Source organism: Alosa pseudoharengus, unplaced genomic scaffold (assembly GCF_046254945.1).
Source record: "Alosa pseudoharengus isolate Yale_2024_CS ecotype anadromous, Long Island Sound unplaced genomic scaffold, YU_APseudo_1.1 YU_APseudo_1.1_scf_21, whole genome shotgun sequence".
In the NCBI taxonomy this organism is placed as follows: domain Eukaryota; kingdom Metazoa; phylum Chordata; class Actinopteri; order Clupeiformes; family Clupeidae; genus Alosa; species Alosa pseudoharengus.
Genome location: NW_027468674.1, coordinates 28338867 through 28354969, shown reverse-complemented (window position 1 = coordinate 28354969; position 16103 = coordinate 28338867). Strand labels below are relative to the sequence as shown.

The 16103-nt window shown below is 44.1% G+C and overlaps 2 protein-coding genes across 4 annotated transcripts; one reads left to right on the top strand and one right to left on the bottom strand.

Annotated features, from left to right (window-relative positions):
- The first annotated feature begins 26 nt into the window (after positions 1 to 26).
- Positions 27 to 7329, top strand: rsph10b (radial spoke head 10 homolog B). Its single transcript, XM_076298461.1, has 19 exons — positions 27 to 125; positions 210 to 278; positions 462 to 635; positions 891 to 976; positions 1078 to 1198; positions 1652 to 1828; positions 2068 to 2212; positions 2299 to 2423; positions 3062 to 3244; positions 3394 to 3485; positions 3572 to 3654; positions 3765 to 3913; positions 4013 to 4120; positions 4298 to 4459; positions 4820 to 4885; positions 4963 to 5032; positions 5129 to 5233; positions 5616 to 5808; positions 7139 to 7329. Exons 1-19 carry the CDS (start codon positions 27 to 29, stop codon positions 7326 to 7328), a joined length of 2397 nt encoding a protein of 798 aa, XP_076154576.1. The 3' UTR covers position 7329.
- A 13-nt stretch (positions 7330 to 7342) lies between these two features.
- On the bottom strand, positions 7343 to 15824 carry dlgap5 (discs, large (Drosophila) homolog-associated protein 5). 3 transcript variants are annotated; one of them, XM_076298458.1, is made up of 19 exons: positions 15759 to 15824; positions 14344 to 14567; positions 13691 to 13869; positions 13329 to 13415; positions 13097 to 13127; positions 12856 to 12951; positions 12689 to 12745; positions 12492 to 12578; positions 12301 to 12338; positions 11967 to 12169; positions 11455 to 11715; positions 10869 to 10957; positions 10500 to 10762; positions 9807 to 10065; positions 9154 to 9580; positions 8983 to 9034; positions 8632 to 8791; positions 8206 to 8249; positions 7343 to 7542 (listed from the first exon to the last, which is right to left on the bottom strand). In XM_076298458.1, exons 2-19 carry the CDS (start codon positions 14564 to 14566, stop codon positions 7432 to 7434), a joined length of 2667 nt encoding a protein of 888 aa, XP_076154573.1. In that variant the 5' UTR covers position 14567; positions 15759 to 15824; the 3' UTR covers positions 7343 to 7431. The 3 variants fall into 3 exon arrangements, with proteins under 3 accessions (XP_076154573.1, XP_076154574.1, XP_076154575.1); XM_076298459.1 differs by having other exon boundaries at positions 13329 to 13412; XM_076298460.1 differs by having other exon boundaries at positions 13691 to 13866.
- Positions 15825 to 16103: the final 279 nt, after the last annotated feature.

The window sequence follows — 16103 nt, the reverse complement described above, 5'->3', positions numbered from 1 at the left end:
TGTCTTTGTTAATGTGTGGCCTGATCATGGCAAAAATGTCAATTGACAGATATGAAGGTGAAAACGTTAATGGCCTGTTCATCGGCAACGGGGTCGCACATTTCCATGGAGGCCATGTTTACAAGGTATTAAGTTATCTCCATGGTTATCTCTTTAGCTACATTATTAAATCTCGATCCAGATCACAGATACACAATCCATTTCCTCAGGGTTTCTTTTCAGATGGACTAATGCATGGGCGTGGCATCTACATATGGGCAGATGGAGTCAAATATGAGGTAGAACTAGGCTTAATGCACTCAAAAGCTGGCTTTAAACTGTAGCTAAACTTACTATGACTATAACAGAATATTATGAATAGCCTTCATTTTTTATTACAAAGTTATTGTATGAGTTTATGTTCTATCTTGAAAATAATAGGCCTACATTAATGTTATAATGATAGTTTTATGTTTGTACAGGGAGACTTCGTTTCAAATGTCCCCATGGGTCATGGGACCTACACATGGCTGGACGGAAGCTGTTATGAAGGTGAGGTGTTCAATGGAATTCGTCATGGAATCGGAACGTACAAATGTGGCAAAACCTCTGTAACATACAGAGGACAGTGGCACCACGGGCAGCGGCATGGCAAGGTAAAGGAATTCAGCACAAGCAAGGAGGCCATTTACATGATTTACACTGATACATCTGGCTGTGGAACCTGCCTTCCATAGCAAGTTTGATTTTATTCTGCAAATTTTACTCTATGATAGAGTTCTATTAATAACAATAGTATACTAGACTGTGTTTAGATTTGGCCATCTTAAGGAGTCACTCACTCTACATATCCAATGCATCTGCAGATACTGTCATGGTCATGGTAGTTACAATTCTTTTGTTGAAAACAGGGTATAATGTACTACAACCAGGAGGTGACCTCATGGTATGAAGGAGACTGGTTCAACAACAGCAGGGAAGGATGGGGAGTGCGTTGGTATGCATATGCATATGATTCCCTGGAGCGCTTATTATGCAAAGCCACCGTATTAAAAAGATCTTATTTCCATCAGTCTGTTTCCCCATGATCTTGTGCAGTTACCCATCTGGAAACCTTTATGAGGGTCAGTGGAAGAACAACATCAGACATGGACAGGGGCGGATGAGGTGGCTGCAGCTCGGGCAACAGTACAATGGATCATGGGAAAATGGCATTCAGGTCTGACTCAGCATGAGATAAGATAACACACGTCATTCAGTTTTGTCTTACTCTGACTAGTGTACATACAGAACAAAATACATTGCACATGGGTTGAAGTAAACCATGTAAGACTTCTTCTATGCACACAAAAGGTTTATTTGTTCACAAATGTGGTAAAAAATCTGTATTAGCAAAACTGGTGAAGTACTCACTTTCACAGATTTCAAAAAGATTGGGGGGGGGGGGGTCAGAGAAATCAGCTTTTTGTGTGTATAGAAGAAATATCAAATACATTCATAATTAATGGGAGTGAAGAAAAGCTTCTTAGAAAAAGTCACAATGATCTTGTTATTGTAAAAAGCAGAGAACAGAGATAATTCAACATCATATCATTAAGTAAACAAACGTATCATATCATTGAACTAACAAACTAACCTTGCCTGTTTCCATTTGCTTTTCGCTGTTGTGCAGCATGGGGAGGGCACACACACGTGGTATCTAAGGAGAGTCCCTGGCACCCAGTACCCGCTGAGGAATAAGTACACAGGTGGCTTTGTGCAGGGGCTGCGTCACGGTCAAGGCACCTTCTACTATGCAAGTGGAGCTGTGTACAAGGGCGAGTGGAAGTCTAACAAAAAACATGGCCAGGTTAATAGTCATAATATCTGTATAGGTCAACTGTAAGGTGATATAAGATTGGATTGCACTATGTGCATGTTAAATGCGCTTTAAAAATAAATCTGACTTGACTTGACTTGATAAACACAATATAAATATGAACCATCTGGATGTACACAGTATGGATCAGTTGCTGCTCCTGTTTCTTTTACACCTTTCCATGTTCATGTCATATACCAATGAAATTTGTCTGGGTTTAAACATCGCAGGGCAAGTTTATATTCAAAAATGGGCGCATATTTGAAGGGGAGTTTATTGATGATTATATGGCAGAGTTCCCCTCATTTTGTATCGATGGCCTCAAAACCCCTGACCTAAGTGGGATCCGGACACACACTCCCACCTCCTGTGAAGGTCAGTCTAAAATAAAACTTACTTTCAGAAATGACAACCTCAGAGCACCATATGCATGTGCTGTAATTGGATGTTGTCTTCTGTAGATGGTCCGAGACCAGCGGTGGATTGCTCTGGTTGGACCTCAGTGCTTGGGCCGGACATGACTCTTGAAATCCACACACTGCTGGACAGACTCCCTGAGGCTCACAGAGATTTAGAAATCAAACAGGTCAGCACAATCTTCATCTCCCCCAAACCCAACCACAGCTCCATCACTGCAACCTAATGGTGTTCCAACCTTTTACATTACATTACATTACATTACATTTGGCTGAAGCTTTTTAACCCCAAAGCGACTCCCAATAGGGAAACAATCAAGGTAGAGTGCGATAAGAACAAGTTAGCAATGAGTGCTACTTCCATGTAGTCAAATGGCATTTCTAGTCAGGTGGTAAGTGTTAGAATAGTCAGCTAGTCAGGAGGGTGTTACTGTAATCAAGTTGTGAGATGACTATGGCCTTTACCAGGAGTTGGGTGGCATAATGAGTCAGGTAAGGCCTAACCTATCCCTAGATTTATTTTGTATTCCACACTGTCAACAGAGTTAATATACAGAGACTGAATGTAGATTGGTTGTATGTTTTTCACAAAAACGTGTCAATCAAAGGGGTAAAAAATGAGTTGTGAGGAATTCTATTCGTAAACTGTATGAAATAAGTTTTCAACAAAGATGATCTTGTTGAAGAGCTTGACAATTGGTGTTCTGCTTAAAATAATTAACTGGTATAGGAGAGCTTGCTTGGTTTCATTGATAACATGGTGTCAGTGACATGCCAATTTGTGTGTGTGTGTGTGTGTTTGTATCAGGTGGAGTTTGCCGTGCTGCGGCACATCTCTGAGCTTCGTGCCATCTATGGTTTCTACAGCTGCCTGGGCCTCGGCGAGTCGCCGGACAACACCTTCCTGCTGACGCGCCTGCAGCTGTGGCGCATGCTCATGGACTGTAACATGCACCTGCAGGGCGTCACCCTGGCCCAGATGGACCGGCTCGTCAGTGGAGGTGAGGGAAACAAGTTAAAGTGATCTCGTATAGCAGAAGCTCATTATTACATTATTATCAGTATAGCTCATTTTTTTAAGTGCACATACCTCAACTTTTGCTTCAATCTGTTTAAAATACAGGGGATATCCCACCTGAGGAGATTCACTCTCCTTTCTCCACCATGTTGCTTAGGACCTTCGTAAGCTCTTTAGTCATCCTGGCATTTCACATGTACCATAAGAAAGTTGGGTAAGCAGTTTAGCACAAAGCTACAAGTCTGCTTTTGAAATTGCCTCTTTTTGTATTGCACTGTATGACCTCATATCTACCTCCAGATCATCCAGTAATGGAATCATTGTTGCATGCTTCTCCAAGCTGATGAGAGAAAACATTATCCCTAACGCAAAACAAGTCAAAGGTACTCTAAGCATTCCAAGTTATGTGTGCACATAAGTAGGCTCTTAATTACCATAAACATGTACGTATTGTGGCAGTCATGCACCCTTGTAATCTATATAATCTATGCAGGTCTTCTATTCCGGGACTCAATGCGAGCAGTGATTGCTATGAATTATATCGATAAAAGCTGGGAGATTCACCAGGCCTTCTGTCAATTCAACTCAATCACACACCTTGACAAAACCATGACTATGAGGCAGTTCATATGGATGTTTCAGGTAACAAAGCTGATTGCGCTGTCCTCTGTGAGAAAACAATTATCATGAATGTTTATGACCCCCAAATGGGAAATCTACCGTGGAATCCTCTCTCCACAGGATCTTGACCTGTCTGACAGTGTTCTGACACCTAGGACAGTCTTGCAGATCCTGTCTCTGGAGAATCCATCGGTCTACGGTGACTCCCATAGTAATTTGGATATAGAGGTGATCTCCATGTCTCCAAGCGACTTTTTGAATTTGACAAGACACTAGATATTTCCAGACTGACATTAATATCTTCTTTATTACACTGCCCTCTGTGAATCTATACTGACTGTGCTTGCCGTGTCATCCTTATGAGGAACAAGCAGTGCTTACATGTTTGTGCTCCGGGCCCCACAGATGGTTTTCCTGGAGTTCTACGAGGCGTTACTGGGCTGTGCTGAAGTGAAGAGCCAGAGGGTCGTGCAGTCGTCAGCAGAGAGCCTGAGTGCGGCCACAAGCTCAGTGGCCGCACCGGATGGAGGGACCAGTCTACGGACCCCCCAGTGCCCCTCACCTCTGGTCAATAAAACTCTCATTACAACTTTTGTGAAGATTATCATTATACAGTGTGTGTGTGTGTATATATATATATATATATATATATATATATATATATATGTTTTTTTTTTTATGTAAAGCAATTTGGTACAATGCTGTTGCTTTTAAATGTGCTATAAAAATAAATGGACTTGACTATATAATTTATAGCTATAGTATGTTATTCAGGTGGTATTGGCTAGAGACAAATTAGATAACATATCTAATCCAAATCCACTCCTACCATGCTCAATACAGCAGTACATAATTACTTTCAGTAATATCTTCATAAAAGTTTAAGATCCAGTCTGTTACCTAATACTGAATACTGTCTGTTTCCAGGTTGGATCAGTGCTGAAGTCCTCAAACCAAACATCAGCTGAGGGGAGCAGCACTAAATCAATGAAGGTGTGTTTCACACTCCATGAGGAAGATAGGGTTCATTGGAGAGGCCTTTGACAATCTCAACTTGTTGTCTTTCTCAGGTGAGAAAATCCAAAGAGAGAGACACCCCTTGCACACCTGAGGTGATGGCTTGCAGACAGAGCCCAGCAGGTCCGTCACAAACCCAGTAAACGCATCTCAACATTTCAGTGCAACAACCCAAAATTATTTGTATACATTCTTCTTCTTGGCTGTTCTCCCTCCAAGATTTGACCAGACCAGGGACCAGTAGCCGTGCAGAGACAGGCCACTGTGAGGCTGAACTGGTCTCGGACACCCTGGTCCAGTCCATGGCAGCTCTGGATCCTAAAGGTCTTTATCCCTCTCCAGCACAGCCTAGGGTGTAGACCACAATTGTTTGTAACCATTTTTTTTCAGTGGAAATGGAAGTTGAGGTTTTAACAGTCAATATACTTACTATAAGTACTGTTCAGTCCTTCAAAGACAAACTGAAAGATACTTTTACAGTTTTGGGTATGTTTCTTCAAAGTTTTTTTTAAAGACCCTTTAATTTATTAGCCAGGTTTACTTTTCAAAACTCATTATGGCACTATGTTTTTTTATATAATAATGAAATGCCATACTCTTCATAAGGCCTTGGTAGCATGTGTTGTTTGCTTGTTTGTAAACAACTTCCCTGAGGCAGTGGCCTGAGATATGATGGACTATAAAAGGTAGAGGTGTTTGTTTCCAGAGCCTCTACTGCTGGGGGGCACTGATGGCGGCGAGCTGGAGAGCTGGATTCACTGGATACACCATTTCTTCAGCAAGAGCTTCTTCTCCGCCTATGAGCACATGCTGCTGCTGAGGAGGGAGGTGGAGGAGGAGATGCTCAGGGAGGCGGCCAGTACACAGACCGCTCTCGCAAAGGCCAAAAAGGCAGCCAGGTACAGCCAGAGTAATCGTAATAATAAATGGCAGCTCTTGTGTTGAAGTTGAATCGGTATAGTACGCTAAAGAGCTGGTCCACCTACGATACAGTATGTTGGTTGCCAGCATGTGGTGCTTTAAGCAAGTAAATCCACTTTCTGATATCTTCAATTAAAGCAATTTGATTAAAGTATGACTTAAGACCTGGGAAAGACAATAAATGCATCTTGGCAGTAATGTATTCCATTACAGCAGTGGTCCCCAAACTTTTTCTTCCGAGGGCCAGCTCACTATGCCTGGCTCCAAGAGAGGGCCAGAGACTTGGAGTAGTTCTATATCAGTAACCATAAATAGCTTAGTGCTGTGAACAGCAGTCTACCTTGGTTGAATATTCTATTACATTTAATCATAGGCTATTGCAATTTAATACCATTGTTAGCCGTGTTTATATTATCATGCCATATCAGTGTAAAATTAAATAATACTAATAAAAAAACATTTGCATTCCCAAAAGTATTAGCAGGAGTCCCAAAAGTATATTATTAAAAATGTGTGAATTCTGAATTCTGTGTCTTTGCATACACAGCTCAAGTTGTGAATATCCTACAAATGATTTAAAGTTCTCAAACTATGAGAATTTTATGAAGTACTGAAGTGGTCTGAAATGACCACCATTCTAACTTTCGGTCACCTGATGAGAACTTTGTGAACTCTTTGTACATTTGAACGAGTGAATAAAAAATAGAAATAATTATCCCAGAAAGATGACTTGAATAGAAGTTAGTTATTAACAATTCATTGATAAACTTTTAAAATACTTCGAGCACTGATGCAGTCAGCATAGGCCTCTCACATTGTTTGCAGGTAGCCTACATTTTATTCCGTTTTCGATGGCAAACGCAAAACAGCGCCAAAACAACCACCGGTGGACAAAAAGAGTATTACATGTGTACTGTTTGACTCGCCATAGAGAATAAATGGGGGAAATTGCGGAGGTTTTAGTTTGACGATGTTGTACTCCCGTGCGGGCCGGATGCTATATACTAAGGACATGTCTTGGGGGACCACCCAAAATGAGGTGGCGGGCCGTAGTTTGGGGACCACTGCATTACAGCATAATTTAGTGGAGTAGCATGTTTGGCGTTCACAACTTTCAGAAGTACATTTTTCTTGACCTGCACAATTGAGATATCAGCTCAAACTGCTTCTCGACCTTCTTTGTGTCAATAAACAGGGACAGAAGCTCCTATATGGTTATTATTCTTATTTGAAAATTCAATATGTGCTTTTTTGTTTTTAAAAGTGGTTGTGGATCTCCATGCTAACACCTCTATGGCTGCGTTGCAGGCTACGGGAGCAGTGGGAGGCAGAAGAGAGGCGCAAGGAGGAAGAGGAGGATGAAGAGGCTGAGAGAGCGGAGGCCCAGGAGGAAGACCACGCCATCGCCTCAGCGCTGACCACCCCTGTGGCCTCCGCCACCTCCATTGGCCTGTCGAAACACTCCCCGAGCAGCGGCAGCCGCAAGAAGAAGAAATGAGACCACAACGTCACTGGAGAAACTAAGTGTTTATTTAAACCAGTCAAATAGCAATGAAGTAAAAAAAAATGTATATATAAAACAAAATATTTTTCTTTTGTCGCTAGTTGTGAGTTGGTGGGGTAAAGGACATCAGGTCATTCTCACATAATGCCCGAGGCACGCAGTCCTTCAACTCAACAGGGGTGAAGAGTAACAGGTTTGACTGAACTGACTGCAAGGCAGAAAACAGACAACAATGCATTTATTTTAAAAAGTTACTTCATCTATGATCAAATATGACACTAACAAATCAAATATGACACATGAAAATATAGGACTAAAAGGAAATCCCTAATGCTATCCACAAGTCTCCTTGGGGTGCTGCTGTAAAGAAGAAAACGGGTAAACCTTCCCGTGAGGCGGTGGAAGTAGCATACCTGCGGTCTTCTGTGTGCTAGTTAGCGAAGAGGCTAATCGGGTTATTATTTACTGTGTAGAGTCGCAAACCTTTATGAGAGATGTTACGGAGCTCAGTGACAACATGTGCCGTTTGTGGTTGTACATATAACTGGACTACACTAATACATTTTCTTTTTTTTTTACTAAAACTAAATCGGTGTTCCTGCCGACGATGGTATAGTTTCCATCTCCTCCCAAAAGACGACAAATCAAAAAGAATATGTCTGAAGAACTTAGACTTAAAAAAGCCCCCCCTACACATCCCATCCGTTATACTGAGAAGCGGATGTTGCCAAGACACTAGCTATTTCCAAATTGACATCTTCTTTATTACACTTATTACGCAAGGCCTCAATGGATGTAGGAAACTTGTGGATAGAAAAGTGAATAAATAATGAAAAAGAAAGGTGAAGATTGACTAGTGATTAATATTAACCTGTTCCATCTGTGAGGTGAAGAGTGGGGACATCCTTGGTAGTGCTGGGTGGGGGTGGGGGGTGAGGAGGAGTGAAGAGAGTGAAGGTGTTAGATTCTAAAACAGCTTCAACACCATTATAAACCAAACCAGTTCAGCTAACACCACAAAGGACTAGCTGTGATTCTGATGTTAAAGGAGCCGTGTGAAACTCTGTAGGCTTTGAATGGTCTTGAACGGTCTTGAACACAGACACACAACACTCCTCCGTTGACTTTGTCTATCTTCAGTTAATATTTGACCAACACAGAATAAAGGCCATTTTTGACATTACATCAAAATGGATGTTTCTTCACATTCTGTTGATCATTCATTGTTGAATGTTGTAAACCAGAAAAACACTCCACACCTTCAACCCAAGATACTCTAGTTGTGTCAATCATATACCGGTTGGGGTCTGCAGTAGAGCGTCCTGCCTCTTGACCTCTGGGCTCTCCATCTCGGCGTCCACTGCCATGGGGGAGAAGGTCTCTGAGGGGGCACTAGGAGACAGGCTCACCCGCGCGGTGGGCTGGAGGTAGCGCTCAAAGTCCAGCCCAGGAACATCCTGTGTCCATCCACACAAACCCTCAGGAAATTATTAACTTGACACTCAGCCACATCCCAAAAAATGTAAAGATCTAAACGTATCTAGTCTTTTATTGTGCTTCTCCTCCATCTAAAGAGTAACAATCTTTAAAGGGAGGGTCTTCAATGATTTATGAAATGTTAACTGTTCAGAGATGATAAATCCCTCACCTCTGTGCAAGACGTCTCCGGAGTCGCACTCATGTCAACATCTGCAAGAATGCTGAGAAAGAGAGCCGACATTAGATTACATTTCCCACTGGGTTGCTTTACACGTTCAGTTAATCAGCCTCCTTCCTACTTCCAATCCTAGGTCCCAGAGGAATAACAGGGGTCCCTTACCTCACAGCTCCTGCTGGGCTGGCGTGGCTGTCGACTGTGGGGAGACGCTGCTCTGCGTCGGGGGAGGAGACCAGCAGGCTGGGGTGGAGGCTGGGGGCAACTTCTGACGTCGAGCGAGGGGATCCGTCTGTGTCCGGGGCCTGGGGACTGAGCCGCGACAAGCCGGCAGGACACGAGCGCTCCGGGGAGAAGCTCAGGGCCAGGCTGGTTGGGTCCGGACTGTGAGAGGAGGAGGCGGCGGCGGCGGCGGCTGGAGGGACGCTTGGCTGAGGGGTGCGGGCCGGGGACGGGTTGGGCAGACGTGCTGGGGTGGTGACGGGGGTTACGCGGGGGAAAGGAGAGGCGTGGACGGGGAGGGTGGAGCGCCGGTGCCTGCTGGGGGTCATGAGCGGGGAGGCAGCGGGGGTCGCGCTCAGCCGGGATGCTCCTAGGTAGAGGCAACCAGCAGACATTTCCAAAAACATTCATTTTATTTTCTTATAGACAATCCTCGGAAGAGGGCACAGAACACTGTGGCTATTTTGTCAGAGTCCATCACAACTTACAAGCTTTGTTATACAACTATGAACGAAGTGAGATCAAATAATAATAAATAACAACTAATTCAAAAAAAAAAAAAGTTAGACACCGTAAGAGATGCCTGGTTCCCTTACCAGCTGTCTTCAGTGGGCTCTCAACCTGGAAGAAGCCTCCATTGAACACCACAATGTCTGCGGGTCGAAGTTTAGACGGGGTGTCCAAGGCAGGGGTGCTGTCCAGAACACTGGCCGCTGCCTGCGCTGCCTTCTCTGCCTCGGCCTGCTGCTGCTTGGCCTTCATGGCTGCTTTGATGGCAGCGAGGCGACTCTTGGCTGCTGCGTTACCTGCAGCACCTGCAGCCGGCCTGCCAGCGGCACCTGCTATAGGGGGTTTCTGTGGGGAGACAAATGGAGCCTCAATTAACTAACGGTGCTTACACACAGTTGCATTCCGTCAACGCATGCCAGTGGGTGTTCCCGGCGACCGGGGTGTGTAGCCTACTATGCAAATGCCTTGAAGTAGGCCTAGAACCGTAATTTGATTGGCTGGCGTCATCCGTTGCTCTCCGTCGGTGCAGCAAAAGTTGAACTTTGACGCAAGCGACGGGAGCAACGCGACGCAACGGATCCACAATTCAGTTCGGCAACGGATGACGTAAGCCCATATAAAGTGGATGGGATGCGTCTCAAGCACTGCACTGCACCGCACGCAACTGTGTGTGGGAGCCGTAAGGCTAATTTAATACCTCTGCAAAATCAATTGGCTAATTCAATTTATGCCAGTACCAAGGTGGGACACAAGCAGGTTACTTCCCAAAGCAGCCTCACCTTAACAAGCTTCTTCTGCCGTGGTGCTGGTTTGCTCTCCTCTGTCCAGCCCCGTCCCTCTGCTTCCTTCAAAGCTTTGAACTTCCGGTCAACGTCCTCCACCTGGAAGTACACCATGTCCCAGAATCCCTGGAGGTCGGTGCAGGTGGTGATCTTCTCGCCGCGGCCAAACTCGCAGTCGTCCACCAGACCACTGAACTGACCGAAGCGCTCCTTTATCAGGAGCCGGGCCTGTCCCACCGCTGTCCGCATGCGCTCTCTCACTGATGGGCACAGGAGGAAACATTTGCATGTGTTCACTGAATCAATTCAGTATTTCACCTATTGAGTCATTTCCACACAAATTCACTTCTCAATCTCCATACTCACTTTCTTCTGGGATGGAGGAGTCCTCAAAGTGCACTTCCCATTGTTCTGAGAGTTCTGTTAACCTCTGAGTCTCACTGACCATCACAGCCCTGAAATAAAGAGTTCAGTTACATTAGTTATAACAGCCTGAGCAATGCCACCAAAATTCACAAGTTTATCTTACTGTTGTAGGACTCATTGTTTGTTATGTTTCTGTTCAGAATGGAGCCTAACCAACCTAACCATTTACCATGTAAGCAATTCAGGCAGCAGCAAAAGTCTACGGAATCACTGTACAAGATCAGAGTTTACTAAAACAAATCGACATTCTGACTACCAGCACATGTACACCTCACAAAAGTGAACAAGTGACAAAGCGACTGGGGTCAAGTTCAATTGCTTTGTGTTCGTATTTTCAACCGAAGTTACACCACAACTGGACCCAATAAAAGAAAACACTGTGTAGATTGACTGCACCCTACATGCAAGTCAGTGTTTGAACAGGTCACAACAGCAAAATCCTAAGCGTGATGCTCCATATATGAACCCTTTTCACAGCACAAACACTACCTGGGTGCATCCAATGAGTGCCCTGACTGAGACCCACCTGAAGTAGGGGACTCCATGCTGTTCCTCCTGCTGGTCAGAAGGAGGCGCTGCAGACCCACAGTCAGCTGCTGCTGCAGCAGTAGCACCATCAGAGCAGGGAGGTGGGGGGGAGGAGGAGGAGGAGAGAGGCTGAGAGGAGGCAGGAGGTGGTGAGGCAGTGGATACAGGTGAGATGGAGGAGGTCGGGATGCTGGGAGGAGGAGAGGAGGGAGCAGAAGGAGGGTCCATGGGCACGTCCGCCTCCAGTTGGGCTTCAAAGCTGTGGATATGGAGAGAACGTAATGTTACATCTAGGGCTGTAACTATTAAAGCCATCGCCAAGAATTTTGGTAATCCATTAATTGGTTTGAGCAATTAATAATATAAAACACCACATTTGAGGACGTAAACTTTGGCTTTCAAAAAACACTGATCAACAAGCTGGGAGCCACTTGAAGCCTTATATAGAAATTATGATAATGATTGAAGTGAACAGAGTGGAGCGCTGCTGTATGACAGGGAGGCGGGTACCTGGGGGCAGTGACTGCGCTGGCTTTGTCGGGGGACGGTGGGGCAGGCTGGAGCATCGGGAGGCCTACGGGGGCCTGGAACATAAAGCCCTCGGGGGCAAAGGAGGAGGGAGCCACGGATTCGGCCTCCGTCTGGACAGGGTCCTCCTCTGGGGCAGTCACTGGCTGAGGTGCAGGGGGGTCCACAGGGCAACTCTCCTCTTCCTAAATATGGATGGAAAGTTGTTTATTCATTCATTATTATTTATTACATCGGATTTTACATCAAACATAAAAAAATACTAATCAAAATTGTCATCATTTTAAACACTTAGGGGAAAGCCGTAGGTTCTCACCTTTTTCTCATCACTCTGTATCATTTCGTTTGTGTCCTCTGTGGAAAAAGGATCAAACAATGAAGTTAATGTATAGACAGCACACACACACACGCACGCGCACGCGCACACGCACACGCACACACCTAATGAACCTATGGCAGTCTGTACGGACCAGAGGTGGTCAATGGGTCCGGTCAGTGGTTAGTTACCTTTTGGCTCCTTCTCCTGACCTGCAGATGGCACTTTCTGCTGCTTCACCGTGGATCTTGTTTTAGAATTGCTTCTGGTTTTCAAATCTTAATACAAAATAAAATGTACATTTTTATATGAAACTATTACCGCTTTTACTCAATACAAAGTTAAAGTACATCTGGATTACATAAGGCAAACTGCTTTGAGTAAACACCTGATGTAGGCTTGGCTGCTGCCCTTGTTGGTCTGGTGGTTCTTGTGACAGATTCAACTGAAGAACAGAAAACACCCAAATGTCAGAAATACGTAGGAAACCAAAGGTATGTACTTCTTTGTAATAAATAAATAAAAACAAACAAACAAAAAAGGGCCACATCAAACCTGCTGCAGCTTTAGGCTTGGTCACGGCGGTCGTCGCTGCAACTGGAGGAACCCTCGTCTGTCCCCTGGTGCTGAGAGGCCTCCTGACCACTGGCTCTGTGTGTGGACAGAGAAGCAAAAGAGTTTTAAGGAGATGAAATGAGCACACAACATGCAGACATATGCCGTCATCACGTCATCAGCTGAAGGCATGATGCACTATAAAAGCCAGGACATGTATAAAGAGTCTTTCCTGGCTTACCTTTCTTTGGCGCAGACTTCTGGGTTGCAGTCTGTAAGGTTTGGAAGAGAACAAATGAGGCTCAATCAGTAAATGGGTGGTAACGGGTGGGGGACAGTGGAACCAGTAGAGTGAGATGCTAACAACCGCAAGGCTCTATTGTTTACTGCCATGAGGCATACTGCCTGAGAGTATAAATGACTAGAGAGAGTGGAGAGCTTTGTTTGCAATCACTAGATTGTTTTTTATTTACCTTCTGCTGCAGTGGCTGAAGAGGAGTCTGCTGTGGTTGCTTCATAGATCGAGTGACGCGTGTGGACAGCACTGGCTCAGGGTTCTGCTTTTGGACAGAACGAGGGCCATGATGAGCGACACAGATTTATTCACCAACATCACAAGACCATAAAATAGACTGAAACCACAAGGGGGCATGTCTTTGTGGGACGCAATCTGTCCCACAAAGACATGCCCCTTCCTCAGTTTAAGGTCAGGGACAATGTTCCTTTTCAGAGCCACATAATCAAATAGGAAAGGGCCTATTCCATAAGCTACTAAAGTGTAAGCTCCTCTTTATCAGGTTATACAGCACAGCATGTACAGGACAGCAGCACTCACCTTTGCTTTAGTGGGGGCTTGTGAGTTGGCAAATGCAGGCTGCCTGTGCTGGTAGAGGCCACATTTAAACACGCCTTTCTTTTCCTTCTCCCGGCGCTCTTTCTCCTTCTGGAGTTCCTTGGCTTCCTTGTACCGAGCAAGCATCTTCTTCCTCTCCTCTACAGCACTGTTAGCATCTACTGGAAAGCAAATCATTGACATTGGAAACAATTGAATGGTTGGAGGTTTCTGCAAGATTTATCATCACATGTTTAGTCTTTTCACAATCAATCAAACCTGTTTGGGGGCCTTTCCACAATCTATTGTTCCCTGAAGAGGTTGTGTCATGTTTGTAAACAAAGATGCCCATCTTGAATAATAGGTTAGATTGAAATCAACCAGGTATTTTAAATATCGGCATGATACCTATATAGACTATTGCAACTTTCTTATATTTAAAATCAGTGAATAACATGAAGAAACTTCACTGAATTTTGTTGCACAAAGGTTCTGTTTGTGACTTCTGCAATTACATTATATGGACTCCATAATGTCTGCCAGGCTATACACTAACTATGAAACTATTCTGAATAAGTACTGTGGAAAAAACAGCAATAAATGGCAATAAAATTGCAGACTGTCCTGGTCTTGAAATGGAGGAGGGCGAGGTTCACCTGGTTTCAGTGCTTTGGTTTTAGCCACCTTCTCTTCAAGAACTGCAACTGACTTCTCCAGTATGGAAATATCTTGCTCTTGCAAGTCTTCCAGCTGCCTGCGAAGGTTGTGAACTTTCGTGCGGTTCTCCTTCTGGGACTGGGACCGCCTGCGGGACATCTTCACTCTCAGCATAGACACGCTGTTGTCCCGCTGGTGCAGGAATGCAAAGCGAGACTCCATCCTAAAGGCGATAAACATTACATGGTATGAATACTACTGTGTAAAATAACCGCAATCTGGAACAGAGCTCTGTGGCACACTGCAGGACCGAGAGTCAATACATTTGTAACAGAAATCCACAATGTTGTGACATGGTCCACCCTGGCTTAGCTTATTTTGCTTTCCACAATTTGAAGTGAAGAAGACAGGGAAAACACACCAGTATCACCAGACATTGTGGAAATCAGAGTAACTTTACTAGAGCAGGGCTGTATTCCAATCAGGTGGTTTAGTGACAGATCTGGGTAAGTTAACCCAGATGAAGTGTTAAAGTTCCAAATAGAGAAGCCTTTTGCCTTTGTTTAATTTGGATATTGAACCCTCGGGCTATTCTGTTATCAGGTTTACAACTTACTGTGGGTTTGTAACTAAACCACCTACTTGGAATCATGACCAGGTGAAAAAGGAAAATGCAGTGGTCATCTCTATCTTTCTGCAAACATTTTCTGGGTGAGTTCAGGTGTCTTGTTAAGTAATCTTAAAAGTGCTGCAGTCAGTTTGGTGCAAGTAATGATCAACAAGGGCTGGGCCCCACGTTGCTGTAACTTTATGATCAGCCTAACTGTTACTTTTTTAAATCAAAGATGAAAAGCGGGCTGTAACGTTAATGTAATGAAAATCCTGCCGCTGCGACAAAATGTCAGAAAATACAAATGTTCAATCAAACAATGTAACTCAATTATTTACTTCTCATCAGATAATCAGGCGACTCAGCAGCATAGGTTTCCCCAAATGGAATTGAACGTTTAAACACACATGTAGTTACACAGGGTTAAAGCGGAGGGGTGTTTTCATTTTGTGGGAACCCATAGGGCCCAAGACGCTGTTTGTTTGGTAGTAAACAGCACAAACCATTTGAAGCAGGCAAAATGTGTACCACCACACTTAAATTAAAAGTATGCTAGTTCGCTTGAATACGAAATAACACATAAACAGGCTTCACAATGGTTTGACTGTTAAACATCCACCAGTTTGCATGCTAGCATAGCTAAAGGAAGGTAATTTAGCGTTGACACCAACGTTACGTTAACAAAAAGTTATGTTGAGGTTACCCTGACGAAGAGGATGTTTAAAACTATGTTGATTCGCGCAATAACGGACCCACTACACCCATAATGTTAACAACAAAACAATTAAAACAAAAACAAGTTACCTTGACGTTAAATCCACTGGTAGCGATCCAAAAATGTGAACAACCCTACCTAACGCAACTTGTTCTACGCGGAAACTGACAACAAACAAGATGGCGGGCAAGATTTGAAAATCAGAGTGTTTCTTGGTTGGCTGCTGAGGAGTGGAGATGCCGTTTTGATTGGCTGAAACGCATTGACGAGCTCTCTACCCGCCGTAGCGACGCCCCCTAAAGTCTTTACATCCACATAATAGAGAATTTATGTTTACATCAAAATGTTAAATGTTTACAATTACTATGAATGCCTCGCATCTTTGTTGGGTAACTTGGCATGATTAATGTAAGTACTGCTACGATCACATTTGT

Bases quoted from the DNA above. Each gene is read 5' to 3' on its own strand.
- rsph10b (XM_076298461.1), top strand. From the start codon at position 27: ATGGCAAAAATGTCAATTGACAGATATGAAGGTGAAAACGTTAATGGC. The intron at 3,245-3,393 runs GTCAGTGGAGGT...ATCCCACCTGAG, and splicing joins TGGCCCAGATGGACCGGCTC to GAGATTCACTCTCCTTTCTC. The intron at 4,121-4,297 runs GTGATCTCCATG...CGGGCCCCACAG, and splicing joins ATAGTAATTTGGATATAGAG to ATGGTTTTCCTGGAGTTCTA.
- dlgap5 (XM_076298458.1), bottom strand. From the start codon at position 14,566: ATGGAGTCTCGCTTTGCATTCCTGCACCAGCGGGACAACAGCGTGTCT. The intron at 8,792-8,982 runs GTGAGGGATTTA...GGATGGACACAG, and splicing joins CGGAGACGTCTTGCACAGAG to GATGTTCCTGGGCTGGACTT. The intron at 7,543-8,205 runs GTTAATATTAAT...TCTGCCTTGCAG, and splicing joins TCACCTCACAGATGGAACAG to TCAGTTCAGTCAAACCTGTT.